At 37.9% G+C, this 20,526-nt stretch overlaps 1 protein-coding gene across 17 annotated transcripts in view; it reads left to right on the top strand.

Annotated features, from left to right (window-relative positions):
- The window catches only part of RFX3 (regulatory factor X3), a 345,069-nt gene that overhangs the window by 193,574 nt on the left and 130,969 nt on the right, over positions 1–20,526 (top strand). For all 17 annotated transcript variants that reach the window (XM_058301791.2, XM_058301786.2, XM_058301783.2 and 14 more), the window contains one exon: positions 8,082–8,179. In XM_058301791.2, coding sequence (XP_058157774.1) covers positions 8,082–8,179 — 98 coding nt within the window. The remainder of the gene's footprint in view (positions 1–8,081; positions 8,180–20,526) is intronic.

The following is a 20,526-nucleotide window of genomic DNA, read 5'->3' as shown; positions in this document are numbered from 1 at the left end:
CAAATGCCCTCTGTCAGTCCTTTAGGCAACTCCAGATAGTTTTGAGAATAAGTTCTGTTGTACTTCTCCAGAACCAAGACCTCATAATTTACCATATTATATGACAACTCTGTTCAAATGATGAAGTTTTCTGTAAAAGAGACTTGCAAAAGTGTCAAGATATGTCCCTTTTTAATTGCCTGTTTAAAAATCTTTTATATATACTTATATTACTCCAAATATTGTGTGAGGATACTTATTTTCTTAAAGTTTTTGCAACAATTAATAGAATTCCTTTTGTAATATTTGCAACTCTATGAAGAGCAAAAAGTATTTACTTTTTTTTTTTTTCAAGGTAAAGAATCATTTTATTAAAAATTATATGGGCATTTCAGTAATAAGTTCTAAATATTATGTAAGTGAAATCCTCCTTCCCAAAACTTATTCCATTTAATTTCTATTCTATATGTTTGAGGAACAATTGTATAATCTGTTAGAATAACAATTCCTTGGTTAAAATTCTACTTAAGATGTGAATAGTGCAATACCTTCAAATTCAAATGAATTCAAATAATTATATATGGATACAGATATATCTATTTAGATAAAGATACACACATTCAAGCATTTAAACATGTTTAAAACAACAGGGAAGAGGTATTTTATTTTGTACATAGAAGTGTTCTAGTTATAGATTAAAGTCCTGTTAAATGATCCTGTTTGGAATGCTAAATGGAAAAATTATCACTGGTTGCTAAACTAATTATAATTTTACAACTCATAGTTAAAGATATATTAGAAGTATCAAGAAAAACATACACTTAGATGAACTTTCATTCTTTAATGTAGAATGATTTTCCCACAGGAGCACATTCTCTTGATTTGTAGGAAAAAAGTTGATTCAGAGATTTGTAAAGTGTACAGTGACTAATCCACACTCTCAATCTGACTTTGGGAACAAATGACTCCTTGGCACAGAGCTGGTACTGCATTCAATGGTTATCCCCACACCAACTCCAAACCCTAGGCCTTAATGCAGAAAGAGAGATTAGAAAGGCTTTCCCCACCTTCTCACTAGGGTGCCTGCCCCCTGAGCAGGGAGCAGTCCGCATCAGCTGTGAGTGGATGGGCGAACTTCTAGTCAACCCACACTGTGGGCAACAAGGGCTTTCAGCTCAGCTGCCATGAGTTTGATTTCTTGTCAATTCGTTAACAAAATAAGATATATTCACAATATTTTTGCTATCAGGATATATCATAAAGTTGTATTTTTAATGCAAGGAACCCATTTTTCTTGCTTTGGTCACTTAGACCTTATAGTAAAAAATGAAAAGAAAAATGCAAATTTGTAAAATAGAAATGTATGTCTTTTAAGTACCTAAAAATGATATTCAGAAATAGTTGCCAACTTAGATATAGATCTAGGTATGAAGGTTTTTTTTTTAAACAAATGTTTAGTCTAATGGAAAACAATAGTTTGGCCTTTTGGCTTTTGAATGGCAGACAGACTCACAAAAATTGTTCCGTTTATATTTGATGGATGGAACCTTGTATTAGTCAGTCAAAGGGATGCTGATGCAAAGTACCAGCAAATCTGTTGGCTTCTATAAAGGGTATTTATTTGTGGTGGAAGCTTACAGTTAGGGTCATAAAGAGAGAGTTATTTCCCTCACCAAAGTCTGTAACCACATGTTGCAGCAAGATGACTACTGACATCTGCAAGGGTTCAGCCTCCCTCTTCCTCTTTTTTTTTTTTTTATTATTTTTTAAAATATTACATTCAAAAAATATGAGGTCCCATTCAACCCCACCACCCCCACTCCCCACTCCCCCCACAGCAACACTCTCTCCCATCATCATGACACATCCATTGCACCTGGTAAGTACATTTCTGAGCATCACTGCACCCCATAGTCAATGGTCCACATCATAGCCCACACTCTCCCACGTTCCATCCAGTGGGCCCTGGGGGGATCTACAATGTCCCGTAATTGACCGTGAAGCACCATCCAGGACAACTCCACGTCCCGAAAACGCCTCCCCATCTCATCTCTTCCTTCCCTGCACCCAGCAGCCACCATGGCCACCCTTCCCACACCCATGCCACATTTCCTCTGTGGACATTGGATTGGTTGTGTCCATTACACATCTATGTCAAGTGGGGGCTTAGATTCCACATGGATACTGGATGCACTCCTCCTGCTTTCAGTTGTAGACACTCTAGGCTCCATGGTGTGGTGGTTGACCTTCTTCAACTCCATGTTAGCTGAGCGGGGTAAGTCCAATAAATCAGAGTGTAGGAGCTGAAGTCTGTTGAGGCTCTGGGCCTGGGTATCATATTGTCAGTCCAGAAATTCAAATCCCCTAAATATATCTTAAACCCCAGCACCAACTACAATTCCAGTAAAGTAGTATGCAAGTCTTGTAAAAAGAGATCCCCTCTGAGTCCAGTTCCATCACGCAGAAACACCAGCTCCAAAGAAGGGCCATCTGCCATGGCAGTGAACCCCATCTGCCATGGCCATAGAACCCGTGGGTCTCTTTATCCCTCAAAAGAACCAATACCTGGGGCTGTATCTACTTTATCTGTCTCTTAGACTCTGCTCAGTTGTGCATAAGGGCATTCCTTCTAACAACCTCCAGACTCTTTTTTAGAGACTCGTAGCCTTATAAACTAATTTCTCCTTTCCATTTCCCCCTTACATTAGGTCAAGCAGCATTTTGAAGTCATGTTATTATATGTAGACAGGGATATTCTGCTGATCCGCATTGAACCTTTAATTCAAGTTCTAGTTGCATCTTCAGCTGGTATGTGATAGTGATCCCTCGGTGCCAGGGAGGCTCATCCCCGGGTGTCATGTCCCATGCTGGGGGGAATGCACTGCATCTATATGCTGAGTTTGGCTTTGAGAGTGGCCACATTTGAGTAACATGAAGGCTGTCAGGAGGAAACTCCCAGGCACAATGCTACTCTAGGCCTTATTCTTATTGCAGGTGTATAGGTTCACAAGCATAGCTATTAGTATCAGGAGCCCACTGTTGGGCCCTCATTCCTTCCTGGTTCTTACCGTTGTACCTGGGGGACTGCTGCTGCTCCCCCAGGGACCATGACAGAGACCCCCTGGCCAGTAACCTAGTACCCCCCCAGTTGTTGTTTTTAATTGTTTCCACTATTAGTATATCTAAACATTACCATGTACCCTGGACATGTGCCCTGTATAACTCCCTGTCAACCATATATAGCCTGTCAATAACATCCCATATCAATATTCCTCTGCCGCCATTGTTAAACCACTCTGTGATCCAAAACTTCCTGTAAAGTGAATCCCAGTATAATGTCAGTTTCCCTTACTAGTAAAATGGAATATAGCGATGAGTTTAAAGGTTAGATCTAGAGTACATATTGATTTGGAAAAATTTCTACATCCTATCTTTTTCTTTTCCTTTTTTTTTAAATTATTGAGCTTCTCTTCAGAAGAGTCTTAGATCACAGTAATTCATATATACAATATACAGTACTCCCACAGATCCACCATAAAACCTTTTCCCTTCCACAGCGATAATCCTTTAACTTATTCATATCATATTTCCTGAAACTGATGTACAGATTCCAAAACAATAGCTTTCAAACAAGGTGACATCTGTGCTTGCAATGTGGTCCATACTTTAGGATGTACAGTTTTCTAAATTTTTTAGTTATCCTTTGTTTTGCGTTATGGTTTACATTATTAGTCTGTCGTCCCCTATATGTTTTTGGTGTAATATTACATGTTCTATATTCATCCTCGTGTACTCTCGCAAAACTCCTCTCTTGCCCCCACATTTACCTTGGTTCCATCCATTCAACATCCATTTTCCCCTCCCCTTGGGGCCCACAGCGTCAGCCAATCTCCATTTCCCGAGAAGCCACGTCCAGAGATACTTGCAGCAGTGTTCAGGGCCTGACTTTCTCAACTGCCCTAATGCCCTGGGAGCCACCCTTTCTCACGAGAGCTACAGTTCTCTCTATCTGATGGCATTAGTCCTCCCCAGGATGTGGGTCCACCCCAACTCTCACTTCTTGGGTCTCTACCCAATGGTACAACCCACCCTGGCAAAATGAGCCTTCAGCTATTCCCCTGGAGTCCGTCCTGCATCAGACCATCCCCCCTGAGCATCCTAAACAGGTACCCCTCCTAATTATATGTTGATACGATTTTCTCAACATTTTACTCTCAACGAACACCTGACACTCTCCTATGTTCGTATGTTGCCCCTCCCTTCCCCCAATTTTTGGACAATATTACCCCTCCGCCCATCCCTAGCCCCCCTCAAACCCACAAAGCCCCACCTGAAGGCAAACCCTTGCCCCCATTTTGTCCCTTCTTTGTGCTCATACTTACCGCCAGCTCATCATAGATTCCACCCCTGCAGACGTCGGCTCACATCCTTCCTCCACCCCCCGATTTCCTGTAAGCCTCTTTTCGTCTCTAGCTCTCTGAGGCAGGTTGCTTATTTCATATCATTGAGGTCATGTAGTATTTGTCCTTCAGTGCCTGGGTTGCTTCACTCAACATAAGGTTCTCAAGATTCATCCATGTTATCACATGTGTTTGTAGTGTATTTGTTCTTACAGCCGAGTAGTATTCCATTGTGTGTATATACCACATTTTATTGCTTTTAATTTGTAGTTCTTTTATTCCTCTTGATGTTGATCTTTTAAAATCTATGTTTGTGATTTCATTTGTAATTGTAATTTTCTGAACTGCCTATTAATATATGTTATTCATTTTCTATTGTGTTTTCATTCTCTTCTTGTTGATTTATATATTTAATGTACTAACTTTTTATTACATATATTGCAAACTGTTTACCACAGTAGACTTACTGCCTTTTATTTTTGGTTATGGTGTCATTACTCCTAAAGATACTTTTCATTTTCAAATCTGGCTGAGTTTTATGGTGTCCCAATTATGAACTGTTTTTAGGAAGGCTTTCCACATTCCAGTCTTGTTAATATTTATATGGTTTTATGTCATTCTTTCCTTTTTTTTTTTTTTTTTTTTAGTTCTTTAGTTATTCTGGAATGTGTTTGTGTGTTTTATATGTGTGTGTTCAGACCTTTTTTTATGTAGGGCTGGTAGTTTTCCTGAAAATTTAAAAGTTAATTTATTATATTTTATTGTTTTGTTAATGATTTTAACGAGAAAATCTTTTATCACTTCTGAATTTCATAGCATAAGAAAGTTTTCCATCATCCTAAGTAAAAAGAAATTTATTCATTTTTAATTTTATGCCACATGTGCTACAATGGAGAGATCCCCACTATATAATGTTAAATTAAAAAAGCAAGTTTGAATATAGTATACTAGTGTTTTTAAATCTCAGAATGAGCTGCATGTGAACATGTGTAAATTTATATGTGTGTTTGTAACTATACATATATATAAACATATATACATACACACATATTTGCATGTATTTCCAAATAGATACAAAAGGAAAAAAAATACTAGAAGGGTAAACCAAAAATTCGTGAAAATGGTTATCTAAAGGGCAGGGAGCGAATATAGCATAGGTGAAAGTCATGAAGCAAGACTTTCTATCCAAATATGTTTCTTGTTTTATAGTTTTGTCTTTGGAACCATGTGGATGTTTTACATAATCATGATGCAAAATTAAATCAAAATGAAATAAATTCAGCAATTTATAAAAATTGAAAACAAATGATACAAATTAATCTGTGTATCAGTTTGGTGGCTTGTTTCAAGTGATAATGCATGGTAATAAAATTATACATCCTTCAGGCATATATCTTAAGGGAAAAACTAGAAGGAAATATTAAATAGTATTTAGTAATCGTATTACTAGGAATAATGTTATTTTGAAACTATTGTACATTTTAAGATAAAGCAAGTACTTATGTTAAACTCTCCAGGAACCAAAATATTTATCATAACAAAAAAGACATATAAATGTGTATCAAAGTTAGATAAAAATACTTATCATCCTAAACATTATTTGTAAATATCAGTATGAGTTGATCTTTTTCTCTTTCAAAACATTTTGTTTTCTAGCTCTATGCAGTGAAATGACCTAGAAATATCAGTTTCTATCTGGTAGTGAGCATATGTAGTGCCCAGATTGTAGTTTTTGCATCCCATTCTCCATTAAGAAGAGCCAGAACTGCAGAAATGGTAGATTCCAGTAATGGGGCAGGAAATGTTTGAGTTAAGTCTTTCATAACCAAAACGAGGGGAGCTGAGAAAGATTACTGTTGTGTCAGAAGATGTTAAGGATCAATTTGAAGGGACTCCCATTGACCAAAGATAGGGCAATTTTAGGATGAAAAGAAAAAAGAACTGCTTTTAGGATAGAAATAGATCGAATATGTTGTGAGACAAAACTTAGTGTATTAAAACAAAACAAAACAAAACAAACCAGATTGGTCACCGTTGGTGGGTACTAAGGTATAAACTGTTTATTCTGAGCACTGGTAAATAAAAGAACTAAGGGTTCACCCTGCTTTTCCTTTATGAGCCTTATTTCAAAGTATCATAGCAATTAGAGAGATTTCATCTTTATAGAAGTCCATTTATAAATGAAGAAGGAATGATAGAATTAAATGAACACAGTTTTGCAACCTCTGATTGAAATAATATCTGTGTGTAATGATTATCAATATCCACTAATAGCCTCAGGTGAAATGCTGATAGAGAGAACATTATAATAGGTGGATTTGACTGACAACACCTGACTCCCCTGATCAAAATTAGCATTGCCAATAAAAGTGACAACCAGTTGTGTGCCAACTGATCTGATGCAGCAGGAAGTACACAGCATCTCTATGAAGTTTTCTTGTTAAAAAACTGAACCTGTTCAAGCCCCTAGATAAAACCACAGTTTATAGGACATTCAGGGGCTAAAGGAACATACTAAATAACATCTCAGGAATGAGATCAGCCAAATTTAAAATATAAGAAATTTGGGAAGCCGATGTTACTCAAGCAATTGAACTCCCACCTACCAATGGGAGATCCCTGGTTCAGTTCCTGTTGCCTCATAAAGAAGACAGTGAGCTGACGCAACAAGATGACACACCAAGAGACACAGGGAGGAAAACATAATGGGTGACAAAACAAAGCAGGGAGCAGAGGTGGCTCAAGCAATTAGGTACCTCCCTCCCACACTGGAGGTCCCAGGTTCAGTTTCCGGTGCCTCCTAAAGAAACAAGGAAGACAGACACAGCAAGTGCAAACCATAGGTGGGGAGAAATAAATAAACAAAGCTTTAAAATACAAGAAATTCTACAAGACAAATGACCCATTTTCTTCAGTAAATAGGTAAGAAATACAAAGGACAAAAGAGCTGTTACAGATTAATGGTGACATTATGAACCAAATAAAAAATGTATAATTTGGATCCTGACTCAAACAAACCATCTGTAAGAAGACATTAGGATAATCAGGGACATTTGAACAATGACTGGATTTTATATATCAAGGAATTGTTGATGTTTTATAGGTGCTATTGGTGTTGCTTCATGCTAAAAATATTCATCTCTTAGAAAACAACAAATTGAAATATTTCCTGTTGAAATGATAGAATCTCTGAGATTGCCTTAAAATAATCTGATGATGGAGTTCAGGGGGACATCTAGTGACAATTATTGAACTTGGAGGATGTGAGTACAGGAGTTTATTTTAGTGTTTTTTTCTATGTTTGTATATTTTTTAAATTTTCTATTGTAGAATGTTTTTACTTTTAAAAATAAATTTAGCTGTAAGCAACCAGGAAAATTGAATTAGCTAAATCATCAAAATAGTGAGGACCTTTTAGAACTTTACACCTAGATATTTTAAGCGTATATATATACACACACACATATATATCTCCATACCTGCAGAATTACAGAATTCAAAAAGTTGTAGAATTCAAAATGTTCAGTGTGAATGCTATGGTTGACCTGGGCTCAAACTGAACTTATCTTGAAATTACTGTGAATTTCATAGTCTTCATTAGAAGCCAAACTCATGTTCAACAATGAACTAGAGTGAATCTAACAATGTATATTTTTTCTACCATATCTATCTCTCACCGAGATTCTAATATTTGTTTTTCAGGTACAGCAGGTACAGACTGTGCAGCAAGTTCAACATGTCTACCCAGCTCAGGTGCAGTATGTGGAAGGAAGTGATACTGTCTATACCAATGGAGCAATGTGAGTTAGGTGTCAGTCTTTATTTTTCCCACTTGGTTAGGGAAAAACACTATACTTTTTTTTAAACACTGCCCACTATTCCCAAGTTGTTTTCTGTGTTTTCACAGCAGTCCTTTACTAGAACGGAGTTATGTTGATTGAGCTAATATTTACAGCTTTTCATCCATGTTTATTAACAATGTGTGTTCACTTTCCCCTAGTATAATGTTTTAAATAATTAAAATTTTTGTTTTTAATAGATTTCCCTAGGTTGAGAAAGAATTTATACCCCTTGTTAGTGATTTTTATACCTTATAAAACCTATTAAATAAGGTATCTTTGTGTGTGTATAAACGAATACAAAACTAGTATACTGTGAGATTCAAAAACATTTTTTAAATTAGGTGTTCTAAATAAAAGTGCCTAATACTCTGTAAATCTCATTTTTCCTATTTGAATCCCTCCCCCTAACACATTTCCTTTGCCTTATTTCATTTGGATTTTCAGCCACTGGGATTAAGATTCAGGAAGTTATTATAAATATAGGGATTAAGAGCTATTTCAAGGGAAAAAAAGAACTATTGCAAGACACCACAATTGTTTTCATTTACCATTTGTGTTTTATAGATTTGCAGTTTTTTTACTTTGGATTTACTAAAATGAATTCAGATTCTCTGACTCTTTTACGCACTGCTCCTCATAGTTTATATGCCTCAGAATGACCACCTCTGCTTTCTTTATTCTCATTGCATATACTATTTCCTTGGGGATTTCATTGATCCCCATGATGACAACCTATAAGTTTCACAAGGACAAGGATTTTTGTCTGTTTCATTCACTGTGAAGTTTCTAACACCAGTAGAGCACATGGCACATTGTAAGAGTTCAATTAATGTTAACTATTATTTTTATGATTAAGAAACTTAAAAATCCTGGCTTAACTATATACTGATTTTATACTCTTGGTCAAGATACTTAATATTCCTGAATTTTTAGTATTTTTCCTAGGGAAGTGGAAAGCTAATATCAGTCTTACTGGGTTGTTGTGAGGATTTGGGGAAATATATTTAAAGTGACAAACAGTGGTCATAATAGCTGGTACATACATGAAAGTTCTTGATTTACCTCAACTTTTCTTTCCTCACTGCTTTTGGTCATTGAATCTATCCTTACTAGTGTTGCTTTAAAACCCCCATTATTGGGAAACGGGTATGGCTCAACCAATTCGGCTCCCGTACCATATAGGAGGTCCAGGGTTTGATGCCCAGGGCCTCCTGGTGAGGGCAAAGCTGATCCACGCAGAGTGCCAGCCCATGCGGGCATGCTGCCCTGCACAGGAGAGCCGCCCCGCATGGGAATGCTGCCTCACGTGGGAATAACCACCCCGTGCAGGAGTGCCGGCTGACGTGGAGAGCTGGCGAAGCAAGATGATGCAACCAGACATACAGAGGAGAGAAAATAAGAAGACATAGCAGAACAGAGGAGCTGAGGTAGTGCAAGAAAGTAATCACTTCTCTCCCACTCCAGAAGGTCCCAGGATCGGTTCTTGGAGCTGCCTAATGAGAATACAAGCAGACACAGAAGAACACACAGTGAATGGACACAGAGGGCAGACAACAGGGGGAAAAGGTGGGGGGAGAAATAAATAAAAAATAAATCTTTAAAACAAACAAACAAACAAACAAAAAATTACCTATAAATGAAATCTAGCTGTCTACCATGGCATTCTCCCCATTCCTACCTCTCTAGTTTCACCTTCCACCTGTTCCAGGTGCAGTCAACTTTGTGTCAGTTCCCAAAAATACTCCTCTTGTATGTCTCTGTGTATTTGATATATGGTTTTCTCTGCTAAAATACCATTCTCTCGTTTGTCTCTTTTCTTCTTCCCAGCTCCCTTTTCTGTCCACATCCAGTCTAGTGTGATTTTTAGACTGGCATTAAGCATTCTCTCCTGTGTGAACAATAACCCCCAACTCTCCTCTGCAGTTAATTATCCCTCCCCAGCCCTAAGTTGTTTGCTTGAATACCTGTGTATGTTTCCCATACTAAGAAGAACTCTCTGGGAATGGGAATCGTTATTTTGTTTCTTAAGTCTACCTAGTAAAGGCTTAACAAATTTCTGTTACTCTAGTAAATGTATAGCTCTTTGCATATTTTAGACACACCATGAATATGTTTTACCTTTGTGGGTAGGCTCAGGGCTGCCTGGAGCCTACCTTTGGAATTTTCACCATAAATCCACACTACTGTTATCATTCATGCAAGATAAAAAGAGATGCTTGCTGCTTGGACTTTTATGCTATCAGGGAAAATTAGTGGGCTTCTAAGACACTGCTAGAGGTTACCTAGTTGTCAGTTATTTCATTATTGTCTGTAGTAAATCTGTCATAAGAACTGCAGAGAAGCTTGAGGTCTATGAATATTTTTTCTCAAATACAGCCTTTTATTCAGCTTAATCTATTCCCATCTGTGATAGTTTGAATCTTTTTTAAAATCCGAGAAAAGATCATGTCCTTGAAGCTAATCCATTTCTGTGGGTGTGAGACCCTTTGATTAGATTAGACTAGATAAAATTGGATTAGATTAGATTTGACTAAATTGGGGCCTTTGATTGGATTACTCCAATGAAGCATGACTCAGGTTGGGTCTTGGTCCTCTTGCTGAAGTCCTTTATAAACTGGAGAAAGCAAAAGCCACAAACATACCCAACAAAGCAGCAGAGACAGAGGAACCCCGAGGGCCTGAGAGAGAGGTCCTGGAGGCCAGAAACTGGAATCGGCAGAGCACAGAGGTATGGAAGGAGACCCCTAAGAGGTTGAGAGAGAACCCTGGAGGAGAGGGGAGAGATGAGTCATATGCCTGATTGCATTCCTGAGGAGATTTCTGATTTCTTCCTGAAGGAGAAGGCAGAGACCCAGACTGGCAGAACACCATTGTGTCTTGCCACATGAGAAGAGTCTAGAATCAACAGCAGCCAACTTTTAGTAAGATAACATTTCTTATCATGCTCTCATTTGGACATTTTCATAGCCTCTTAACTGTAAGCTTTTAACCTAATAAATTCCCATTATAAAATCCATCTCATTTCTGCCATATTGCTCCCAGCTTTTATCAAACTAATACACCATCTTTGTTCATTTACCACCTAATTTAATCCCCTAGTTTAAAGACATCTTTGGTAAAGCCCATTATACCCTTGCTAGAAGGCTAAGTTACCACTCTATCATCTACATCCATAATGTTAAATTTTACATTCATTATATATTCTGTCAGCTGAGAATTCCAGAAACTCTGACAAATAGGGTTCTAAACAAATTAGGGCTACTATTTTTCTCAGATAATAAGTTTGAGGGTAGTATATTTTACAAATCACTGGCACTATGTTGTGCAATATAAAATAAGCCTTACTGGAGAAAATCGTACAAGCTGACCTATAGCAGAGGAAGCATAGCTGAACTGGATGCACCACTGAAATTGCTCCAAGAAAAGGCCCTGTCCCTGTAATGTTATATATATTTTAGGGAGCAGAGGCAGGGAATATCTAGCTGGCTATATGTGATATTGGAGCTTTCTTGTAGAGAAAATTGTCTTTCTTAGAACAGGGTGTAGGTACCTCTGGAGCTTAGCTTCTGCTATCTGCTGGTTCCTACATTGAAGCTAACTCAGTCCTGCTGAGCCAGCTCATTGCTGAGCCATCAAAGATGACAGGAAGTTGGCCAGTGGTGCTCTGTCGTGGTCCCTAGGGGAGCAGCGACAGTCTCCCAGGTACAGTGGTGGGGACCGGGAGGGAGTGAGGGTTCAACAGTGAGCCCCTGATGCTAATGACTATGCTTGTGAGCTGATAAACCCACAATAAGAACAAGGCCTAGAACAACTTTGTGCCTGGGAATTTCCTCCTGTCAGCCTTCATGTTACTCAAATGTGGCCAGTCTCGAAGCCAAACTCAGCATGTAAATGCAATGCCTTCCCCCCAGCGTGGGACATGCCACCCGGGGATGAGCCTCCCTGGCAACGAGGGACCACTATCAACTACCAACTGATGATGCAACTGGAAAATGACCTTATATGGAAGGTTCAATGCGGATCAGCAGAATATCCATGTCTACATAAAATACCATGACTTTAAAATGCTGTTTGACCTAAAGTAAGGGGGAAATGGAAAGGAGAAATGAGTTTATATGGCTACGAGTTTCTAAAAAAGAGTCTGGAGGCTGGCAGAAGGTTTGCCCTCATGCACAACTGAGCAGAGTCAGAGAGACAGATAAAGCAGATACAACCCCCAGATATTGGTTCCTTTGAGGGCTAAAGAGACCCATGGGAGTTATGGTCATGGCCGATGGGGTTAACTACCAGGGCAGATGGCCCCTCTTTGGAAATGGTGTTTATGTGTGATGAATCTGGACTCAGATGGGATCTCCCTTCATAAGACTTTCATGCCAATGTGCTGGAGGTGCAGTTAATGTTGGGGTTTAAGATATATTTAGGGGATTTGAATCTCTGGACTGACAATGTGATAGCCAGATCCTGAGCCTCAACAGACTCCAGCACCTACAATCTGATTTATTGGACTTACCACACTCAGCTAAGATGGAGTTGAAGAAGGACAACCACCACACCATGGAGCCTAGAGTGATTACAACTGAAAATGGGAGGATTGCATCCAGCATCCAGGTGGAATCTGAGCCTCCTCTTGACATAGAGGTGCAATGGACACAACCAATCCAATGTCCACATAGAAGAGGTGGCATTGGAATGGGAAAAGTGGACATAGTGGACGAAGGGTATGGGGAAAGGCAGGAAGAGATGAGAGGTGGAGGCGTCTTTGGGACATGGAGCTGCCCTGGATGGTACTTCAGAGGCAATCACTGGACATTGTAAATCCTCACAGGGCCCACTGGATGGAATGGAGGAGAGTATGGGCTATGATGTGAACCAATGTATATGAGGTGCAGAGGTGCCCAAAGATGTACTTACAAAATCCAATGGATGTGTCATGATGATGGGAACGAGTGTTGTTGGGGGGGGGAGAGGGGGGGTGGGGGGATGGGGTTGAATGGGACCTCACATATATATTTTTAATGTAATATTATTACAAAGTCAATAAAAAATAAAAAAATTTAAAAAAAAATAGCATGTTAGGCAAATAAATACATTTCATGTTCATTACTAAAAAAAAAAAAAAAAAAAAAAGATGACAGGAAGTGAGCCTCTAGGATAATTCAGAACAATATTCCCTTCTCTTTTGCTGAAACTGGATTAGCAGTTTAAGAATATTAGGGCCAAGCTTTTTTGGTATGTTCATAAGATAGTATGCTTTAGGTCATCCGTCATATCTGCATTCCAGGTAACAAGAAGAGGAAAGGTGGAAGCAAAAAAGAGGCTTTCCCCAAAATTCCCAGCTGTCTTTTACTTTCATCTCATTGACGAGGACCGTATTACATAGTAATGGCTAGCTGCTTGGGATTCTGGGAATGTGAGTTTATAGCTTTCATTCCTGTATAGTAGAAGAAGACAAGGAAAAAGGGCAGTTGGAATGGACATTGAGAGAATTAATTGTACAGTATCTATCACAATCACTTGTCTTTTTTTTATGGTTCCAACATAGAGTAGAAAGATTAGACCACTACATACTACTGTGTGACTTTGTGTGTTACTTGTTTTAGTTTCCTAGCTGCTAAAACAAATACCATACTGTAGGTTTGCTCTAACAATGGGAATTTATTGAATCACAGTTTTGAGGCCAAGAGAAATTTAAAATTGAGACACCACCAGCAAGGCAATGCTTTCTTTCCAAGGTTTTGACATTCTAGGACTGGCTGCCAGCAATCCTTGATCCTTGGCCCTTGGCTTTTCTGTCACATGAAAGCCTCTCCTGGCTTTTCTCTCCATCTGACTTTCATTCCACTTATAAAGGACTCATTAATCTAGATTAAAGTCCAGTTTGATTCAGTTGGGCCACACTTTAACCAAAGTAGCATCTTGAAGAGATTTTATTTACAATGGTTCTATACCCATCAAAAGGCAGAACAAGACCAAAAAACGTGTCCAAACTGTGGTATACAATTCAGTTCACCAAAATCAGCCCTCTGGACCCCCAAAAGATATATTCTTCCCTCATGAAAATTACGTTCATTCCATCACATCTCAAGAGCCTTAAGCCATTTTGGTAACAATGCTAAATACGAAAAATATTACCCAACCTATTGTTTCTTTCTCATCAGTGAAATAGAGATAATTAACTTACCAAAAAATGCTTTCAGGGAGACTTCCATGGAAGATAGTGGAGTTGGGAGTGCCAGGAATCAATTCTTTCACTCAAACAACAATTAAATAGGCAAGAACTATCTGGAACAACTATTTTGAAACTCCAGAAGCCAGAAGACTACTTACAACATCCAGGGAAGAATGGGAGAAAGAGGTTGATAAAGTACGGTAAAGAACAGTAAATTTCTTTCTCTGCATGGTGGCTACTGGCAACTACCCCCAGTCTCAGGGCAGGTCGCCATGGGGTCCAGGTCCTGGCTAGATCACTGGTGACAGAAAAGGACATAAAAATCATCTCCAGGAAAAAGAGTTGGCATAACCGATCCCTGATCCCAGCTGTAGATTAGTGAATTTGGATCTTTGGGGGCCTGCCCTTGAGGGTAGCCATTGTTTCATCCCTGCCCTGGACAAAGGCAGTGGCAATCATTGGTTCAATCCACCCTAGACATGGGTGGTGGTGTTGGTGACTAAAGATGCTGTACTTCCTCAGGGCTGCAGGGGATAGTTAGCTAAGGGGCTGCACTTGCTGGGCAGGCCAGGAAATCTCAGCTTTGGAAAGGAGTCAGAGAAGTTTTTGGCACCCTCCTGATGCCCTCCACAGGGTACTTTGGAGCCAGTCTATGCCCTCTTTGTGGATTCCTGGCCCTGTTTTTGGTCTTATCTGGTGTGCCTTTTCCCCAGAATTTGCTCTCTAGGCAAAAGGAGCTTAAGATAAGGAAAGGAGTCTAAGAAACTATAGTGGCTGACAGTCTGGGGTAAAGGCCTGCCAGCTTCAAATACCCAGGAGAGGGAAGTCTGTCTCCTGGAAACAGACAGGACAACAAAACCCCTGTAAATAAGTAAATGCCGAAACAACTAACAAGCAAAAGTCCAGGACTGGACAGAAGCCCAGAAATATAGGGAAAATTCTGAGCACTACATTTGCCTTTGGCAGACGATCCTGATAGGAGGGTTTAAATTCAAGAATATCTTCTGTCTCATTACCAGCTAGATATAAAACCAAGAAACAGACATCCCAGAGTTAACATTTTAACATAGTAAAATGTACAGTGTGCAGCAAAAGAGTAAAGACAAAAGACAGAAATGATTTCATGTTGAAGAGGATAAAAATACAGAAAACACCAATGAAGAACATGAAAATGTGACATGCCAAACAAAGTTTTAATAAAAATTGTCTTTAAAATGATCAAGAGATGAAAGAAAATACAGAAAAAAACTAATGGATATGAGGAAAACAATGAGAAATATAAGAACCTAAAGATAGAGACAGGAATTTTAAAAAAGAACCAAACAGAATTACTGTAGTTGAAACCATAATAACTGAAATGAAAAATGCCCAGGAGGGTTTCATGGGCAGATTAGAACTTACAGAAGAAAGAATCAGCAAACTTGAAGACAAAAAAGACACTTGAAATGAGTCAGGCTAAGGAGCAGAAAGTAAAGCAAAAATAGCCAGAGGCAACTTTGGGACACCATCAAGCACACCAATATACACATGATAGGAGTCCCAGAAGGAGAAGAAGGAGAGAAAGAGGCAGAGAGAATAGTCAAAAAAAATAACAGAAAACTTCCCTTACTTAGCAGAAGTTGTGAATATGCATATCCAAGAAGCTCAGAGAACTCCAAACAGAATAAATGTGAAAAAAAATACCCTGTCATGTATTATTACACCATCAAATGCAAAAGACAAGGAGAGAGTTCTGAAAGCTACAAAGGAAAAGCAGCATCTTACAAACAAGGGATCCCAATAAAATTGAGGTCCAATTTCTTATCAGAAACCATGGAGGCAAGAAAGCAGTAGGTTGAAATACTGAAAGTGCTGAAGGAAAACAACTGCCAACCAAGAATTTTATATCCAGTGAGACTCTTTAAAAAATGAGACATTCCCAAATAAATGAAAGCTGAGGGAGTTCATTACCACCAGACATACCCTACCAGCAATGCTAAAGGGAATTCTTTAGACCAAAACGAAAGGACACTAGAGAGTGGTTCAAAGCAGCATAAAAAAATAAAGACCTGAGGTATTGGTCACCATTTGGGTAAGTATAAATGCCAGTATTATTTTATAGTATTGTTTGGTATGTAACTCCACTTTTTACTTCCTACAGATGCTAAAATACAAATGCATAAAAAGTAATGATGAATCTATATTTTTGGACATGCAATGTACAAATATATAAAACAAGTACAAAAAACAGTGGTAGGCCCAAGACAACTAACAAGGAGCTAAGGATGGACAACCACCATACCAAGGAACTGAGAGAGTCTACAACTGCCAGCCAGAGAGTCCTATCCATCAGCCATATGGGATTGAGGCCCCCTATCAATTAGAGGTGGAGTGGGCATCACCATCCTGGAATTGGTGAATAAAATATGGACTAGAGTAGACTTACTGATATTCTACTATAGACTTATTGTGATTCTAGCAATGGAAGAAACTATATCATTGATGTTGAGACAGTGGCCACTGGAGATGCTGAAGGCAAGGAGAGGAAAAACGAGGTCTAATACGGGGGCATTTTGGGGACTTGGGATTGTCCTGAATGTCATTGCAATGACAGATACAGGCCATTATATATCCTGCCATAACCTACAGAATTGAGTGGGAGAGAGTGTAAACTACAGTGTAAACTATAATCCATGCTTAGTAGCAATGCTCCAAATATGTTCATCAATTGCAATGAATATACCACACTAATGAAAGAAGTTGTTAATGTGGGGAAAGGTGGAAGGTATGGGGAGTGGGGCATATGGGAATCCCTTATATTTTTTGTATAATATTTTGTGTTATCTAAGTATCTTTTTTAAAAAATAATGTATTTTTTTAAATGGTGGTAGGACAAAAGGGTATAGGAAAAGTATTCGTGCATGCTATTAAATTTAAGTTGCTTTCAAACAAAATATAATTGTTATGTATTTAGGATGTTAAATTTTAACCATAGGGTAACCACAAGGAAAACGGATGAAAAGTATTTCCAGATAGAAATAAGAAAATACTCAATATGGTACAACACAAGAAAGTAAATAAATATAAAAGTAGGCTTTAACAGAAGTGAGGGACAAAAAAGGTGGAAGACTTACAAAGGCCAAATAGGAAAATGGCCAAAGAAAGACCTATATTATCAGTAGTGATTTTAAATGCAAATGGCTTAAACTTCTAGCCTGAAGGGAGAAATTGGCAGAATGGATAAAAAGGCATGACCCAAGTATATGCTGTCTGCAAGAGACTCACCTTAATATCAGAGACACAAATAGGTCTGCAGTGAAAGCATGGGAAAAAATAAACCATGCAAGTATTAATCAAAAGAGAGCTTGGGTGGCTATACTGATATTGGACAAAATAGACCTTAAGTCTTAGGATGATAATTACATACTGATAAAGGGGAAAATTCAGCAGGAAGATGTAGCAATTATATATATGTGTGTGCACCTAATGGTCAAGTCAGGGAGAAATCGACGACGGTTCTATACTGGGAGTAGGAGACTTTAACACACTACTCTCAGTAAAAGATAGAACATCCAGTCAGAAGATCAGTAAGGAAGTTCAGGACTTAAATGACAGTCTAAATGAACTAGATTTAACAAACATATACAGAATACTGCAAACAACAAAAAATAGAATATACACTCTTTTCAAGTACACATGGATCATGCTCCAGGATAGACCATATGTTGGATCACAAAACAAGTCTCCATAAATTAAAAAATATTGACATTACACATGTATATTCTCTGACCATAATGAAATGAAGCTAGAAATAAGTAACAGAGAAAGGAAAAATTCACAAATATGTGGATATAAAATAACATACTTTTATGGGATAAAGAAGAAACTAAAAGTAAAAAAAGTAAAATATCTTGAGGTGAATGAAAATGAAAAAAATGCAACAAAGCAAAACTTACAGGATGCAGCAAAGATGGTGCTGAGAGGGAAATTTACAGTTCTAAGTGTTTATTAAAAAAGAAGAAAGACTTTAAATCAGAGACTTAATGTCAAAACTGAAAGAAATAGAAAAAGAAGAGTAAACTTATCCCAAAGCAAACAAACAGAAGGAAGGAAATAACAAAGATTAGAGAGGAGATAAATGAAATAGAAAAAAAAAAAAAAAGAATTAACTATGGCAAAAGTTGGTTCTTTCAAAAAATAAAATCAACAAACCATAGCACACTGATCAAAGAAAAAACAAAGGGAGGATGCAAATAATGAAATAAGAAATGTAAAGGGGGACATTACTATTTGCACTGCTGAAATTTTAAAAAGGACTATAAGTGGATAATATGAACAATTGTATGCCAATAAATTAGATAACTTAGATAAAATAGACAAATTCTTTGAAACACCCAAGAAGAAATAGATCTCAGCAAACTAATTACTAGTAAAGCGACTGAATCAGTAATCATAAAATGAAGAAAATCCAGGACTAGATGGTATCATAGAGAAAGTCTATCAAACATTTCAAGAAGACTTAATTCCACTTCTCAAACTCTCCCCAAAAAATTGAAGAAAAGGAAACATTCCCTAATTTGTTCTACAACGCCAACATCACCCTCTGTATTAGTCAGCCAAAGGGGTGCTGATGCAAAATACCAGAAATGGGTTGGTTTTCATAAAGGGCATTTATTTGGGGTAGGAGCTTACATATACCAAGCCATAAAGCATAAGTTACGTCTCTCACCAAAGTCTATTTTCACATGTTGGAGCAAGATGTCTGTGAGGATTCAGGTGACCTGGGTTCCTCCCTTCCAGGGTCTTGCTTCTCTCTGGTTTTAGGGTTCTTCTCTTCCCACAGCTTGCTTCTTCCTGGGCTCAGCGTTCCTCTCTTCCTGGGGCTTGATTTTCTTTCCTCTGTGAACTTACTTTCCGGGGCTCCAGCTTAAGGCTTCAGCATCAAACTCCAACATCAAAAACTCTCAACTCCGTCCTTTGCCCTGCCTTTTATCTGTGAGTCCCCACTGATGAAGGGATGGGGACTCAATGCCCTAATTATGTGGCCCAATCAAAGCCCTAATATAATTTAATCATGCCCAGGTACAGACCAGATTACAAACATAATCCAATATTTATTTTTGGAATTCATAACCATATCAAACTGCTACACCCTCATACCAAAGCTGGTTAAAGATAGCACAAGAAAACAAAACTGCAGACCAATATCTCTTATGAATATAGATGTAAAAATCCTCAACATAGTACCTAGCAAAGCGAATCCAATAGCATATGAATATAATTTACACCATGATCAATGTTGGTTTAATGTAATACACGCAATACAGTTAATGTAATACACCACATTAACAGAATGAAGGAAAAAAGCCATATGATCATCTCTTTTGATACAGATAAGTTATTTGACAAACTCCAGCACCCCTTCGTTTTTTAACATCAATTTTATTGAAACACATTTATAAATCATGCAATCCATCTAAAGTGTATAATCAGTGGCATTTGGTATCATCACAGAGTTTTGCATTCATTATTCCACAAAAAAGGGGGAAAGAAGAAAGAATAAACAACAAAAACAAATAAACAAAAAAACCCTTAGTTGTCACCTTTCAATCTTTCTTTTTCCTGCCATACATAACTGCTGATCTATTTCTGTCTCTATAATTTGTCTTTACATTTTATATAAATGGAGTCAAACAATATGTAGTAATTTTTGTCTAGTTTCTTTCACTTAGCATATTTCCTTTTTTTTTAATACTACCATTGATGGGAGGTTATTAATGTATTACTTTAAACTACTGTCCATACTTTGCTGGAGTTGAATTTTTGCTGACATATCACCCTAAGTTTAACACCTTGTAACATTAACTTGCATTTGTACTTTTTCAGAGGAAAACATTCTTATATATGCACTATTAACCATACTCATTTTTCACAAGAGGATTCTCTGTGCTCCAATTTTTAGCATTCCTTCTTATAATATACGTGACCTTAGACATTCCCTTTCAACCACTATCATACCTATATATTAGTGCTGCGAATTACAAACACTATGATCCAGCAGCCCTTCTTTATAAAATACTTGTAAAACTAGGAACAGAAGAACTTCCTCAACATGATAAAGGGCATATATGATGAGCACAGCTAACATACGCAGTGG

The sequence above is a fragment of the Dasypus novemcinctus genome, chromosome 8 (assembly GCF_030445035.2).
Source record: "Dasypus novemcinctus isolate mDasNov1 chromosome 8, mDasNov1.1.hap2, whole genome shotgun sequence".
NCBI classification, from domain to species: domain Eukaryota; kingdom Metazoa; phylum Chordata; class Mammalia; order Cingulata; family Dasypodidae; genus Dasypus; species Dasypus novemcinctus.
The sequence above is the reverse complement of the archived record's forward strand: the minus strand, read 5'-3'. Positions and strand labels throughout refer to the sequence as shown.